The sequence below is a fragment of the Lichenostomus cassidix genome, unplaced genomic scaffold (assembly GCF_008360975.1).
Source record: "Lichenostomus cassidix isolate B80296 unplaced genomic scaffold, HeHo_3.0 HiC_scaffold_38, whole genome shotgun sequence".
Lineage (NCBI taxonomy): Eukaryota > Metazoa > Chordata > Aves > Passeriformes > Meliphagidae > Lichenostomus > Lichenostomus cassidix.
Window position 1 is genome coordinate 261,774 of NW_028147440.1, and position 15,798 is coordinate 277,571.

At 42.4% G+C, this 15,798-nt stretch overlaps 1 protein-coding gene across 1 annotated transcript; it reads right to left on the reverse strand.

Annotated features, from left to right (window-relative positions):
* Positions 1–1,850: 1,850 nt before the first annotated feature.
* KMT5C (lysine methyltransferase 5C) lies at positions 1,851–15,506 on the reverse strand. Its single transcript, XM_085045344.1, has 7 exons — positions 15,355–15,506; positions 12,856–13,018; positions 10,825–10,934; positions 8,835–8,998; positions 7,704–7,723; positions 4,238–4,371; positions 1,851–2,303 (listed from the first exon to the last, which is right to left on the reverse strand). The coding sequence occupies exons 1-7, from the start codon at positions 15,474–15,476 to the stop codon at positions 2,045–2,047; spliced, it is 972 nt and encodes a 323-aa protein (XP_084901470.1). The 5' UTR covers positions 15,477–15,506; the 3' UTR covers positions 1,851–2,044.
* Between the last annotated feature and the right edge of the window lie 292 nt (positions 15,507–15,798).

Here is a 15,798-nt window from a genome sequence, read left to right on the forward strand (position 1 = left end):
AAAAAGGACCCAAAAAAATCCCAAAAAACCCCAAATTTTTAGTTTCTCAGCCCTGGGCCAGCTCCAGCCCCCCTTCAGTGACCACCAGCCTCAGCCTGGCCCTTGCCTGGCCCCAGCATGGAAAATTCACATCTCAAAGCCCCAAAATTCAGATCTAAAACCCCCAAAATTCAGGATTTTAACCCCAAAATTTGGGTTTTAACCCCCAAAATCCAGAGTTTCAGCTCCAAAATTCAGGTTCAAACTCCGAAATTCAGTGTTTAACCCCAAAATTCAGATCTCAAACCCCAAAATTCAGGCTTTAATCCCCAAAATTCCGGATTTTAACCCCAAAATGGACCCAAAAATCCCCAAATTTTTAGTTTCTCAGCCCTCCAGCTCCACCCCCTCAGACCCCATCACTGGTTTCGCCCCCACAAATTCACATCTCAAAGCCCCAAAATTCAGAGTTCTAACCCCAAAATTCAGAGTTCTAACCCCAAAATTCAGAGTTTTAACCCCAAAATTCAGGGTTTAACCCCAAAAAGGACCTCAAACCCCCAAAATTCAGAGTTTAACCTCCAAAATTCAGGGTTTAACCCCAACAAGGAGCTCCAAAACCCCCAAAATTCATGTCCAGACCCCCAAAATTCAGAGTTTTAACCCCAAAATTCAGGTGTTAACCCCAAAATTCAGGTTTTAACCCCAAAATGAACCTCAAACCCCCAAAATTCAGAGTTTAACCTCCAAAATTCATATCTCAACCCTTCAAATTCAGAGTTTAACCCCCAAAATCCAGATGTTAACCTCCAAAATTCCCATCTCAAAGCCCCAAAATTCAGAGTTTTAACCCCAAAATTCAGGTGTTAACTCCCCAAAATTCAGGTTTTAACCCCCAAAATGAACCTCAAATCCCCCAAAATTCAGAGTTTAACCCCAAAATTCGTATCTCAACCCTTCAAATTCAGCGTTTAGCCCCTAAAAATCAGAGTTTTAACCCCAAAATTCAGAGTTTTAATCCCAAAATTTGGGTTTTAACCCCAAAATTCAGGTCTCAACCCCCAAAATCCAGATTTTAACCTCCAAAATTCAGAGTTTTAACCCCAAAAATCAGAGTTTTAGCCCCAAAATTCAGAGTTTTAACCCCAAAATCCAGATGTTAACCTCCAAAATTCAGTTTTAACCCCAAAATTCAGAGTTTTAACCCCAAAATTCAGGTGTTAACTCCCCAAAATTTGCGTTTTAACCCCAAAATGGACCCAAAAAAATCCCAAAAAATCCCAAATTTTTAGTTTCTCAGCCCTGGGCCAGCTCCAGCCCTCCCTCAGTGACCACGAGCCTGAGCCTGGCCCTTCCCTCGCCCCAGCATGGCAAATTCACATCTCAAAGCCCCAAAATTCAGAGTTTTAACCCCAAAATTCAGGTGTTAACTCCCCAAAATTCAGCCTTTTAACCCCAAAAAGAACCTCAAACCCCAAAATTCAGAATTTAACCTCCGAAATTCATATCTCAACCCTTAAAATTCAGGGTTTAACCCCCAAAATCCAGATGTTAACCTCCAAAATTCACATCTCAAAGCCCCAAAATCCAGAGTTTTAACCCCAAAATTCAGGTGTTAACTTCCCAAAATTCAGGTTTTAACCCCAAAATGAACCTCAAACCCCCAAAATTCAGAGTTTAACCTCCAAAATTTGTATCTCAACCCTTCAAATTCAGGGTTTAACCCCCAAAAGTCAGAGTTTTAACCCCAAAAAGGAGCTCCAAAACCCCCAAAATTCATGTCCAGACCCCCAAAATTTGGGGTTTGACCCCCAAAATTCAGGTTTTAACCCCAAAAAGAACCCCAAAAAACCCCAAAATTCAGATTTTCACCCCTGGGCCAGCTCCAGCCCTCCCTCAGTGACCACGAGCCTGAGCCTGGCCCTTGCCTGGCCGTGGCCCTGCAGCCTGACGTGAGCAAACAGAGCCAGTTTGGGATCCTCGGCGATTTTGGGCTGAATTCCGGCGGGTTTGGGGATTTTGGGGTTTTTGGGAACTCCCAGCAGCACGGCTGGCGTCGCTCTGCTCAGCCTGCAGGATTTGCCGCAGGAAATGCAATCGTGCAGCGAGACCCGGGGCTGCCAACGGGGGAAATTTGGGGTTTTTGGGGCTTTTTGGGGTTTTTTCCGGCGGTTCCGGGAGGCTTTTGGGGCTTTTTTGGGGTTTTTTTGGGATTTGCGGAGGATTCTGCTGTCGGTGGGGCGAAGTTGGTACTTTGGGGGGTTTGGGGGAGGAGGAGGAGGAGGTTGGGGGATTTGGGTTGGAGCGGAAAGCCTTGGCCCAGTCTGGGGAAATAAGGGGAAAAATGGGGAAAAATGGGGAAAAGGGGGAAAAATTGGGGAAAAAATGGGGAAATAATGGGGAAAAAAGGGTGAAAAAAGGGGGAAAATAATGGGGAGAAATGGGGAAAAATTGGGGAGAAAATGGGGAGAAAATGGGGAAATAATGGGGAAAAAGAGAGAAAAAAATGGGGGAAAATGGGAAAAAATGGGGAAAAATTGGGGAAAAAATGGGGAAAAAATGGGGAAAAAATGGGGAAATAATGGGGAAAAAAGAGAAAAATGGGGGAAAATGGGAGAAAAAAGAGAAAAAAATGGGGAAAAAAGGGGAAAAATAGGGGAAAATTTGGGAAAAATGGGGAAAATGATGGGGAAAATGATGGGGAAAAAATGGGGAAAAAATGGGGAAATAATGGGGAAAATAATGGGGAAAATAATGGGGAAAACAGAGAAAAAAAAGATAAAAAATGGGGGAAAAATGGGAGAAAAAAGAGAAAAAAATGGGGAGAAAGGGGAAAAATTGGGGAAAATTTGGGAAAAATTGGGAAAATAAGGGGGAAAATTGGGGGAAAATGGGGAAATAATGGGGAAAATGGGGAAAAAAGAGAAAAAAGAGAAAAAATACGGGAAAATAGGGAAAGTGGGCAGAGAAAAGGGGAAAAAACATGGAAAAATGGGGGAAAAAAGGGAAAAAAAGGGAAAAGAAGAGAAAAAAGAGAAAAAGAGAAAAAGAGAAAAAAGGAGGAAAAAGGAGGAAAAAGGAGGAAAAAGGAGGAAAAAAGAGAAAATTAAAAAATGGGGAAAAAATTAAATGGGGAAATAATTAAATGGGGAAATAAAAATGGGGAAAAAGAGATCAAAAATGGGGAGGAAATGGGAAAAGTGGATAAAAAAGAGCAAAAAAAGGGGAAAAGCGAGGAAAATAAGGAGGGAAAATGGGAAAAAAAGGGAAAAAAGGGGAAAAATGGGGAGGAAAATGGGAAAAAAAAGAAGATTTAGAGTTTTTCTTATTGCAATTTTCAATTCATTTTCTTATTATTTTCACCTCTTTTTTTTTGCTATTTTCACCTCATTTTATTAATATTTTCACCTCATTTTGTTGTTATTTTAACCTCATTTTTATTATTATTTTTCACCTCATTTCTTACCATTTTCACCTCATTTTTTAATATTTTCAACTCATTTTTTTGCCATTTTCTCCTCATTTTGCTGCTCTTTTCACTCCTCCCATTTCCCTCCCTTTTCTCCCCAATTTTTTTCCATTTCCCACAATTTTTTTTGCCAATTTTCCCCTTTTTTTTTGCCAATTCTCCCCATTTTTTTTGCCAATTTTCCCCATTTTTTTTGCCAATTTTCCCCTTTTTTTTTGCCAATTTTCCCCAATTTTTTTGGCCAATTTTCCCCTTTTTTTTCTGCCAATTTTCCCCTTTTTTTTTTGCCAATTTTCCCCTTTTTTTTGGCCAATTTTCCCCTTTTTTTTTGGGCCAATTTTCCCATTTTTTTGCCAATTTTCCCCATTTTTTTTGCCAATTTTCCCCATTTTTTTTTACAATTTTCCCCTTTTTTTTGGCCAATTTTCCCCATTTTTTTTGGCCAATTTTCCCCATTTTTTTTTGCCAATTTTCCCACAATTTTTTTTGGCCAATTTTCCCCTTTTTTTTGCCAATTTCCCCTTTTTTTTTTTGCCAATTTTCCCCATTTTTTTTTTACAATTCTCCCCCAATTTTTGGTGACAATTTCCTGTGATTTTTTCCCATTTCCCACGATTTTTTTTTGCCATTTTCCCATTTTTTTTTCCATTTTCCACGATTTTTTGCCAATTTCCCCCATTTTTTTTCCATTTCCCCCATTTTTTTTCCATTTCCCATGATTTTTTTTCACCTTTTCCCCCATTTTTGGGTGTTTTTTCCCCAGTTTTTCCCATTTCTTTATTTCCTCACCTCTCACAGGTTCTGCACTCACACCCTTTGTTGTTCTTCCCAAAAAATCCTTCGCCGTAGAAACAAGTGATTTCTGTCCTGGGAGGAATGTCCTGGAGGGCTTGGACCCGAGCTCCTCCTGGGGCTGAGACAAACTGAAATTAAATATAAAATAAAATATAAATAAATAAAATTAATTAAAATTAAATTAAATATCAGAATGTCCTGGAGAGCTTGGACCCGAGCTCCTCCTGGGGCTGAGACAAACTAAAAAATATAAAATAAAATTAATTTAATTTAATTAAATATCAGAATGTCCTGCAGAGCTTGGACCCGAGCTCCTCCTGGGGCTGACACAAACTGAAAATATAAATTAAATTAATTAAATTAATTAGATTAAAATTAAATATCAGAATGTCCTGGAGGGCTTGGACCCGAGCTCCTCCTGGGGCTGAGACAAACTGAAATAAATTAAATTAATTAAATTAATTAAATTAAAATTAAATATCAGAATGTCCTGCAGAGCTTGGACCCGAGCTCCTCCTGGGGCTGAGACAAACTGAAATAAAATATAAATAATTTAATTAAAATAAATTTATAATCAAACTGTCCTGGAGGGCTTGGACCCGAGCTCCTCCTGGGGCTGACACAAACTGAAATATATAAATTAAATTAATTTAATTAATTTAATTAAATTAAATATCAGAATGTCCTGCAGGGCTTGGACCCGAGCTCCTCCTGGGGCTGAGACAAACTGAAATTAAATATAAAATATAAATTAAAATAAAATTTATAATCAAACTGTCCTGCAGAGCTTGGACCCGAGCTCCTCCTGGGGCTGAGACAAACTGAAATATAAATAAAATATAAAATATAAATAAATAAAATTAATTTAAATTAAAATTAAATATCAGAATGTCCTGGAGAGCTTGGACCCGAGCTCCTCCTGGGGCTGAGACAAACTAAAAAATAGAAATTAATTAATTAAAATTAAATTAAATATAAAAATGTCCTGCAGGGCTTGGACTCGAGCTCCTCCTGGGGCTGAGACAAACTAAAAATATAAATTAAATTAATTAAATTAATTAAAATAAAATTAAATATCAGAATGTCCTGCAGAGCTTGGACCCGAGCTCCTCCTGGGGCTGAGACAAACTGAAATTAAATATAAAATAAAATTAATTTAATTTAATTAAATATCAGAATGTCCTGCAGAGCTTGGACCCGAGCTCCTCCTGGGGCTGACACAAACTGAAATTAAATATAAATAATTTAATTAAAATTAAATTAAATATCAGAATGTCCTGCAGGGCTTGGACCCGAGCTCCTCCTGGGGCTGAGACAAACTGAAATTAAATATAAATAATTTAATTAAAATAAAATAAATTAAATTAAATATCAGAATGTCCTGCAGAGCTTGGACTCGAGCTCCTCCTGGGGCTGAGACAAACTAAAATATAAATTAAATTAAATTAAATTAAATTAATGAGAGAAAAATCCCAAATATCAGAGAGAAAAATCCAAAAATATCAGAGAGAAAAATCCCAAAATATCAGAGAGAAAAATCAAAAAATATCAGAGAGAAAAATCCCAAAATATCAGAGAGAAAAATCCCAAAATATCAGAGAGAAAAATCCCAAAATATCAGAGAGAAAAATCCCAAAATATCAGAGAGAAAAATCCCAAATATCAGAGAAAAATCCCAAATATCAGAGAGAAAAATCCAAAAATATCAGAGAGAAATCCATGGAAATTCAAATAGCAAAGAAATCCCAAAATATCAGAGAAAAATCCAAAAATATCAGAGAGAAAAATCCAAAAATATCAGAGAGAAAAATCCCAAAATATCAGAGAGAAAAATCCCAAAATATCAGAGAGAAAAATCCCAAAATATCAGAGAGAAAAATCCCAAATATCAGAGAAAAATCCCAAATATCAGAGAGAAAAATCCAAAAATATCAGAGAGAAATCCATGGAAATTCAAATAGCAAAGAAATCCCAAAATATCAGAGAAAAATCCCAAAATATCAGAGAGAAAAATCCAAAAATATCAGAGAGAAAAATCCCAAAATATCAGAGAGAAAAATCCCAAAATATCAGAGAGAAAAATCCCAAAATATCAGAGAGAAAAATCCCAAATATCAGAGAGAAAAATCCAAAAATATCAGAGAGAAATCCATGGAAATTCAAATAGCAAAGAAATCCCAAAATATCAGAGAAAAATCCAAAAATATCAGAGAGAAAAATCCAAAAATATCAGAGAGAAAAATCCCAAAATATCAGAGAGAAAAATCCCAAAATATCAGAGAAAAATCCCAAAATATCAGAGAGAAAAATCCCAAATATCAGAGAGAAAAATCCCAAAATATCAGAGAGAAAAATCCCAAAATATCAGAGAGAAAAATCCCAAAATATCAGAGAGAAAAATCCCAAAATATCAGAGAGAAAAATCCCAAAATATCAGAGAGAAAAATCCAAAAATATCAGAGAGAAAAATCCAAAAATATCAGAGAGAAAAATCCAAAATATCAGAGAAAAATCCAAAATATCAGAGAGAAAAATCCCAAATATCAGAGAGAAAAATCCCAAATATCAGAGAGAAAAATCCCAAAATATCAGAGAGAAAAATCCAAAAATATCAGAGAGAAATCCATGGAAATTCAAATATCAGAGAGAAATCCCAAAATATCAGAGAGAAAAATCCCAAAATATCAGAGAGAAAAATCCCAAATAGAGAGAAATCCATGGAAATTCAAATATCAGAGAGAAATCCCAAATATCAGAGAGAAAAATCCCAAATATCAGAGAGAAATCCCAAAATATCAGAGAGAAAAATCCAAAAATATCAGAGAGAAAAATCCCAAATATCAGAGAGAAAAACAAAAATATCAGAGAGAAAAATCCCAAAATATCAGAGAGAAATCCCAAAATATCAGAGAGAAAAATCCAAAAATATCAGAGAAAAATCCCAAAATTTCAAAATCAAAATACCAAAATAAAAATCACTTTCTCTCCATTTTCCCCTCAAATTTTTACCCCAAAATCATCATTTTCACCCCAAAATCATCATTTTCACCCCAAAAATCCCCAATTTTCACCCTAAAAACCCCAAATTTTTACCCCAAAATCCCCATTTTTACCCCAAAATCATCATTTTTACCCCAAAATCATCATTTTTACCCCAAAAATCCAAAATTTTTACCCCAAAATCCCCAAATTTTTACCCCAAAATCATCATTTTTACCCCAAAATCATCATTTTTACCCCAAAATCCCCAAATTTTTACCCCAAAATCATCATTTTTCACCCCAAAATCATCATTTTTACGCCAAAAATCCAAAATTTTTACCCCAAAATCCCCAAATTTTCACCCCAAAATCATCATTTTTACCCCAAAATCCCCATTTTTTACCCCAAAATTATCATTTTTACCCCAAAAATCCCAAATTTTTACCCCAAAATCCCCAAATTTTCATCTCAAACTCACCCTGCAGTTTGGACGACAATCTGTGGAAAAATAAAAAATTAAAATAATAAAATATAATGTAATATAATAAAACAAAATAAAATATAATAAATATAATAAAATATAATATAATGAAAGATTTCTGCAGCTCTAAAGTGAATTTTTCTGCCTCTAAGTGAACTTTTGTAATTATAAATCAATTTTTATGTGTCAAAAGTAAACTTTCGTGGCTATAAAATGAATTTTTGGGTCAATAAATTGAATTTTTTATCATTTTTAAAGCTCATTGTGGTTAATAAAAGCTGCAGGACCCAAGCAGAGCTGGGTTTTTATATAAAATCAACTTTTATGTCTATAAATTCAATTTTTATGTCTATAAATAGATTTTTCTGTGTCAATAAATGAATTTTTGTGTCAATAAATTGAATTTTTGGATGTTTTAAAGGCTCACCATGGTTGATAAAAGCTGCAGGACCCAACCAGAGCTGGGTTCTCCTGCTCCTGGTGGAGTACATCAGGCTGAAGTCATTCTCTATGGCTATGGATGCTATTTTAATGGCTATAAATGATATTTTTTGAGTAAATAAATTCAATATTTTATATTTTTAACTCTCACCATGGTTGATAAAAGCTGCAGGACCCAACCAGAGCTGGGTTCTCCTGCTCCTGGTGGAGTACATCAGGCTGAAGTCATTCTCTATGGCTATCAACTCATTTTCTATGGCTATTAATGGATTTTTTTGTGTGAATAAATGGATTTTTGGGTCAATAAATTGAATTTTTGGATGTTTTAAGCTCACCATGGTTGATAAAAGCTGCAGGACCCAACCAGAGCTGGGTTCTCCTGCTCCTGGTGGAGTACATCAGGCTGAAGTCATTCTCTATGGCTATAAACTCATTTTCTATGACTATAAATGATATTTTTTGTGTGAATAAATGGATTTTTGTGTCAATAAATTGAATTTTTGGACATTTTTTAACCCTTACCATGGTTGATAAAAGCTGCAGGACCCAACCAGAGCTGGGTTCTCCTGCTCCTGGTGGAGTACATCAGGCTGAAGTCATTCCCTATGGCTATAGATGCTATTTTAATGGCTATAAATTGAATTTTTGGGTCAATAAATTGAATTTTTGATAAATTTAAAAGCTCACCATGGTTAATAAAGGCAGCAGGACCCAACCAGAGCTGAGTTCTCCTGCTCCTGGTGGAGTACATCAGGCTGAAGTCATTCTCTCCTCTCCTCACCAGAGTTCTGTCAGATCCTCTCAGCTCAACCCCACAGCCTGACAGCAGCTCAAGGGTCTCGTGTTTGCGCCTGAAAAATGGGGGAAAAATTGGGGAGAAAATGAGAGATTTTGGGGGAAATGATGGGGGAAAGTGATGGGGAAATTGGGAGAAAAATTGGGGAAAAAATTCGAGGGAAAATGGGGGAAAAATGGGGAAAAGTTAGGGGAAAAATGGGGAAAAAAATCAGAGATTTTGGGGAAATTGAGATTTTGGGAAATTGAGAGCAACTCCAGTGTCTCATGTTTGCACCTGGAAATGGAGGAAATTTGGGGAGAAAATGAGAGATTTTGGGGGAAAGTGATGGGGAAATTGGGAGAAAAATTGGGGAAAAAAATTAGAGGGAAAATGGGGGAAAAATGGGGAAAAGTTAGGGGAAAAACGGGGAAAAAATCAGAGATTTTGGGGAAATTGAGAGCAAGTCCAGAGTCTCATGTTTGCGTCTGAAAAATATGGGAAAATTTGGGGAAAAAATGAGAGATTTTGGGAAAAATTATGGGGGAAAGTTATGGGGAAATTGGGGAAAAATTACAGGGAACATGGGGGAAAATGGGGAAAAGTTAGGGGAAAAATGGGGAAAAAATTGAGAAATTTTGGGGAAAAAATGGGGAGAAGTTATGGGGAAATTGGGAGGAAAAGAAATTGGGAGGAAAAGAAATTGGGAGGAAAAGAAATTGGGAGGAAAAGAAATTGGGAGGAAAAGAAATTGGGAGGAAAAGAAATTGGGAGGAAAATTGGGAAAGTTATGGGGAAATCAGGGGGAAATGGGGAAAAAATTGAGAAATTTTGGGGAAAAATGGAGAAAAATTGAGACATTTTGGGGAAAAATGGAGAAAAATTGAGACATTTTGGGGAAAAATGGAGGAAAAGTTATGGGGAAATTGGGGAAAAGTTAGGGGAAAATGGGGAAAAAATGGAGAAATTTTGGGGAAAAACTGGGAGAAAAAATGGGGGAAGATTGGGGACAGATGGGGAAAAAATGGGGAAAATTATGGGGAATTTGGGAAAAAATGGGGATAAATTGGGGGAAAAATCAGAAATTTTGGGGAAATTGAGAGCAACTCCAGTGTCTCATGTTTGTGCCTGGAAATGGGGAAAAAATGGGGAAAAAAATGAGAGATTTTGGGGAAAATTTATGGGGAAATTGGGAGAAACACTGGGGAAAAAATTAGAGGGAAAATGCGGAAAAGTTAGGGGAAAAATGGGGAAAAAATTGAGAAATTTGGGGAAAAAAATGGGGAAAAGTTATGGGGAAATTGGGGAAAAACTGGGGAAAAATGAGAAATTTTGGGGAAAATGGGAAAAAAATTGGGAAATTTTGGGGGAAAATTTGGGAAAGTTATGGGGAAATCAGGGGGAAATGGGAAAAAATTGAGAAATTTTGGGGAAAAATGGAGGAAAAGTTATGGGGAAATAGGGGAAAAATGGGGAAAATTGAGAAATTTTGGGGAAAAATGGGGGAAAAGTTAGGGGAAAAATGGGGAAAAAATGGAAAAAATTTTGGGAAAAGATGGGGGAAAGTTATGGGGAAAATGGGCAAAAAAATGAGAAATTTTGGGGAAAGATTGGGAAAATTGGGGGAAAGATTGGGGGAAAAATGGGGGAAAAATTAGAGGGAAAATGTGGAAAAATGGGGGAAAAATTGGGGGAAAAATTGAGAAATTTTGGGGAAATTTGGGAAAAAATTGAGAAATTTTGGGGAAGAATGGGGGAAAAGGTATGGGGAAAATGGGGGGAAAGTGGGAGGAAAATGGGGAAAAAATTGAAAAATTTTGGGGGAAAACTGGGAGAAAAATGGGGAAAATTTGGGATAATTTTGGGGCTAATTTTGGGGTTTTGGGGGTTTTTCAGACCCACCAGGCCCTGGTTGCCACCACTCTGGCCCCGTTGGTCTCTCTGCTGTAGCGATTGCAGCGCTGGATGGAAAATCCACTTTCGGGCAGCAAAGTGAGGAGATAACGAAAAACCTGAGGGGAAAAATGGGGTTTGGGAAATTCTAGATTTATTTGTGATGCTAGAGATCCTACAGAAACCCCCAGAGCCCAAAAAAACCCGAAAAAACACATTAAAACTTCATAGAGACAACCAGGACCTCACAGATCTCATGAAGACCTCTTAAAAACCCAAAAAAACCCCAAAAAACACTGTAAAACCCAACAAAAACTCCATAACCTCCCCCAAAACCCCATAAAGACCCCCAAACCCCCAAGAAAACCCATAAAAACAACAAAAAAACCCCAAAAACCCCACAGAGACACCCAAGCCCTCACAGCCCTCATGACGGCGCCATCTTTGCCCCCACAGACCTCATAAAAACCTCATAAAAACAAAAAAAAAACACCAAAAAAACCCATAAAGACACCCTAGACCCCATAAAGAACCCCAAACCCCACAGAAAACCCAAAACACCCACAAAAAACATTAAAAAACCCACATAGAGACACTCGGCCCCTCACAGCCCTCATAAAGGCGCCATCTTTGCCCCCACAGACCTCATAAAAACCTCATAAAAAAAACCCATAAAACAAAAAAAAAACCATAGACACCCCAGACCCCATAAAGCACCCCAAACCCCAAAGAAAACCCAAAAAAAACCCAAAATACCACAGAAAAACATTAAAAAACCCACATAGAGACACCCAGCCCCACACAGCCCTCATAAAGGCGCCATTTTTGCCCTCACAGACCTCATAAAAACCTCATAAAAACCAAAAAAAACACCAAAAAACCCACAAAAAACCCCATAAAGACACCCCAGACCCCATAAAGAACCCCAAACCCCAAAGAAAACCCAAAAAAACCACATAAAAACATTTAAAAACCCACATAGAGACACCCAGCCCCTCACAGCCCTCACGAAGGCGCCATCTTTGCCCCCATAGACCTCATAAAAACCTCATAAAAACCCCAAAAAAACACCAAAAAAACCCATAAAGACACCCCAGAGTCCATAAAGAACCCCAAGCCCCAAAGAAAACCCAAAAACCACCCAAAATACCACATAAAAACATTTAAAAACCCACATAGAGACACCCAGCCCCTCACAGCCCTCATGAAGGCGCCATTTTTGCCCTCACAGAGACCCCAAAAAAACCCAAAAACATCCCAAAAAACCCCACAAACTCCTCCTACATGGTTTTTGAGCGCTGCTCGGGCCGCCGCTGCCGGAAGAATCCCGCTGCCCACACGGCGCTCAGCGCTCTCCAAAACCCATTAAAAACCCCACAAATCCCATAAAGACACCCCAGACCCCACAAAGACCCCCAAACCCCCAAGAAAACCCATAAAAACAAGGAAAAAAAACTTTAAATACCTCATAAACAACCCACAGAGACAGACAAGCCCTCACAGCCCTCATGAAGGCGCCATCTTTGCCCCCATAGACCTCATAGAGACCCCAAAAAACCCCCCAAAAAAACCCATAAAACCCGACAAAAACTCCATAAACACCTCATAAACCCCCCAAAAAACTTCACAAACCCCAAAAGAACCCAAAACACCCCATAAATACTTCATAAAAACCCCACAGAGACACCCAAGCCCTCACAGCCCTCACGAAGGCGCCATCTTTGCCCCCACAGAGACCCCCAAAAAACCCCATAAAACCCCAAAAAAACCCAAAACACAAAAAAAAAACCCATAAAACACAAAAAAAAAAAACCTCCATAAACACCTCATAAACCCCCCAAAAAACTTCACAAACCCCAAAAGAACCCCAAAACCCCCATAAATACTTCATAAAAACCCCACAGAGACACCCAAGCCCTCACAGCCCTCATGAAGGCGCCATTTTTGCCCTCACAGAGACCCCCAAAAAACCCCAAAAAAACCCCCAAAAAGACCCCAAACCCCACAAAAACCCTACAAAACCCCACAAACTCCTCCTACATGGTTTTTGAGCGCCGCTCTTTGCTCGGGCCGCCGCTGCCGGAAGAATCCCGCTGCCCACACGGCGCTCAGCGCTCTCCACGCCGCCTCCAGATCCCTGCGCTGCCGGAACGCCTCGATGGCCGCGCGGAGCTGAGCGCGGCGGCGGAACGACGGCAGCGGGCTGGGAGAGGGACAGAGGGACCGGAGTGACCGACAGAGTGACCGGAGGGACCGACAGAGGGACCGGAGTGACCAGGAGTGACCGACCGAGGGACCGGAGTGACCGACAGAGTGACCGGAGGGACTGGGAGTGACCGACAGAGGGACCGGAGGGACCGACAGAGGAACCGGAGTGACCGACAGAGTGACCGGAGTGACCGACAGAGGGACCGGAGTGACCGACAGAGTGACCGGAGTGACCGACAGAGGGACCGGAGGGACCGGGAGTGACCGACGGAGGGACCGGAGTGACCAACGGAGTGACCGGAGGGACCGACCGAGGGAGCGGAGTGACCGGGAGTGACCGCAGTGACCGGCCGAGGGACCGGAGTGACCGACCGAGGGACCGGAGTGACCGGGAGTGACCGACAGAGCGACCGGAGTGACCTTGAGTGACCGACCGAGGGACCGGAGTGACCGACCGAGGGACCGACCGAGGGACCGGAGGGACCGACAGAGGAACCGGAGGGACCAACGGAGTGACCGGAGTGACCGACAGAGGGACCGCAGTGACCGACAGAGCGACCGGAGTGACCGACAGAGCGACCGGAGGGACCGGGAGTGACCCACAGAATGACCGGAGTGACCGACCGAGGGACCGGAGTGACCGGGAGTGACCGGAGTGACCGACAGTGACCCACAGAGCGACCGGAGGGACCGACCGAGGGACCGGAGTGACCAACGGAGTGACCGCAGTGACCGACCGAGGGAGCGGGAGTGACCGCAGTGACCGACAGAGTGACCGCAATGACCGACCGAGGGAGCGGAGTTGTTGGAAAACAATATAACTTAAGAAATTTTACTGTATCTCTCTAGCTAGTTTTAACTTGACTTTACCTAGAGAAAAGGAGCTTTCTTTAGGTTTTTTTTTTTTTTAAGAGATAATAGTATCACCCTCCGGAGTTGGGATTGACCCCGAAGATAAGCAGAAAGATAAAGAACATTAACAGATGTTAATGGGGTTATCTCAAACATTTACCGCCTCCAGCAGGGCTGCAGGCATCTGATCCCAAACAGGAATGATAAAAAAACTCAAGAATTAAATACCTAATTAGCATCAGAAGTGAAGAGATTCGGATCCAATGAGAACCTGAATATCGGAGGTTACTCAACTCCGGTCCAATGAATTTTAAAACAATGTATCTCTATGGGGTTTTGAGTGTATAAAATTCAGAAAATTCTGTATAAAAACCAGAAAACTCTCTGATGTGTTCTCGGAATACTTCCCCAGGCACATCCTGGCCAGCAAATAAAGGAATGGCTGATTCGCTATCGCTTCAAATACAGCGTTAGAGGAATTTTTTTCTTTTTCCCGCAGATTCGGTGACTGAGAGGACTGGAGTGACCGGGAGTGACCCACGGAGGGACCGGAGTGACCGCAGTGACCAACGGAGTGACCCACGGAGGGACAGGAGTGACCAGGAGTGACCAACGGAGTGACCCACGGAGGGACAGGAGTGACCAACGGAGTGACCCACGGAGGGACAGGAGTGACCAACGGAGTGACCCACGGAGGGACAGGAGTGACCAGGAGTGACCGACCGAAGGACCGGGAGGGACCAACGGAGTGACCGCAGTGACCAACGGAGTGATCCACGGAGGGACCAGGAGTGACCGCAGTGACCAACGGAGTGATCCACGGAGGGACAGGAGTGACCAGGAGTGACCAACGGAGTGACCCACGGAGGGACCGGAGTGACCGCAGTGACCAACGGAGTGACCCACGGAGGGACAGGAGTGACCGGGAGTGACCGCCGGGGTGACCGGAACGCACCGGGAGTGACCGGAAGGCACCGGGAGTGACCAGAGTGACCGGAAGGCACCGGGAGGCTCCGAAAGATCCCGAAAGCGACCGACAGGTACCGGCAATGACCGAGAGTGACCGAGAGTGACCAGGAGTGACCGAGAGGGACAGAGAGTGACCAGAAGGCACCGGGAGGCTCCGAGAGATTCCGAAAGTGACCGAGAGGCACCGAGAGGGATCGAGACTGACCGGGAGTGACCGAGAGATTCCGAAAATGACCGAGAGTGACCGAGAGATGCCGAAAACGACCGAGAGGGACCGACAACTACCGAGAGGCACCGGGAGTGACCGAGAGTGACCAGGAGTGACCGAGAGGCACCGGCGATGATGATTCCACCCCCCGGCGGCACCGGTGACACGCACCGGCACGGGGATCCCTCGTTTTAACGGGATCTCCGCTTCACGCCGCCGCTCTTCCCCCGCCGGTGCGTCCGGTATCCCCCTGAGGACTCGGCTTCCCCCGCCCAGCAGCTCCCGGCGCCCTCGGGCCTCACCTGACTCCCATCTTGTGCGTCCGAAAGCCGAGCACCGAGTCCAGCACGAGGCTCGTCGCCAGGTCGTCGTTCTCGCACAGCTCCCTGGCCGTCACCGCCCTCACCGGCAGCCGCGACCGCATGGGCCGCCTCCTCCTCCTCCTCCTCCTCCTCCTGCTGCTGCTGCTGCTGCTGCTCCGCCGCGCCTGCAACAGCGGCGGGGTGAGCGGGAGGAGCGCCGAGCGCGGCGGGAGCAGCTGCCGCTAGCCGAAGCTCGCCGTTACCGGAGCGCCGCCGCCGCCATCGCCCAGCCCGGCCTGCCGCCCTGCCGCTCCCGCCGCCCGCTCCGCCATCCCCATTGGCCGCCGGCCCTCCGCGCGCCGCCTCCCATTGGCTGCCGCCCGCGGAGTCCCGCCTCCGCCGTGAGGCGAGCGGAGAGGTGATTGGGTGAAGGGAAGGCGCAAC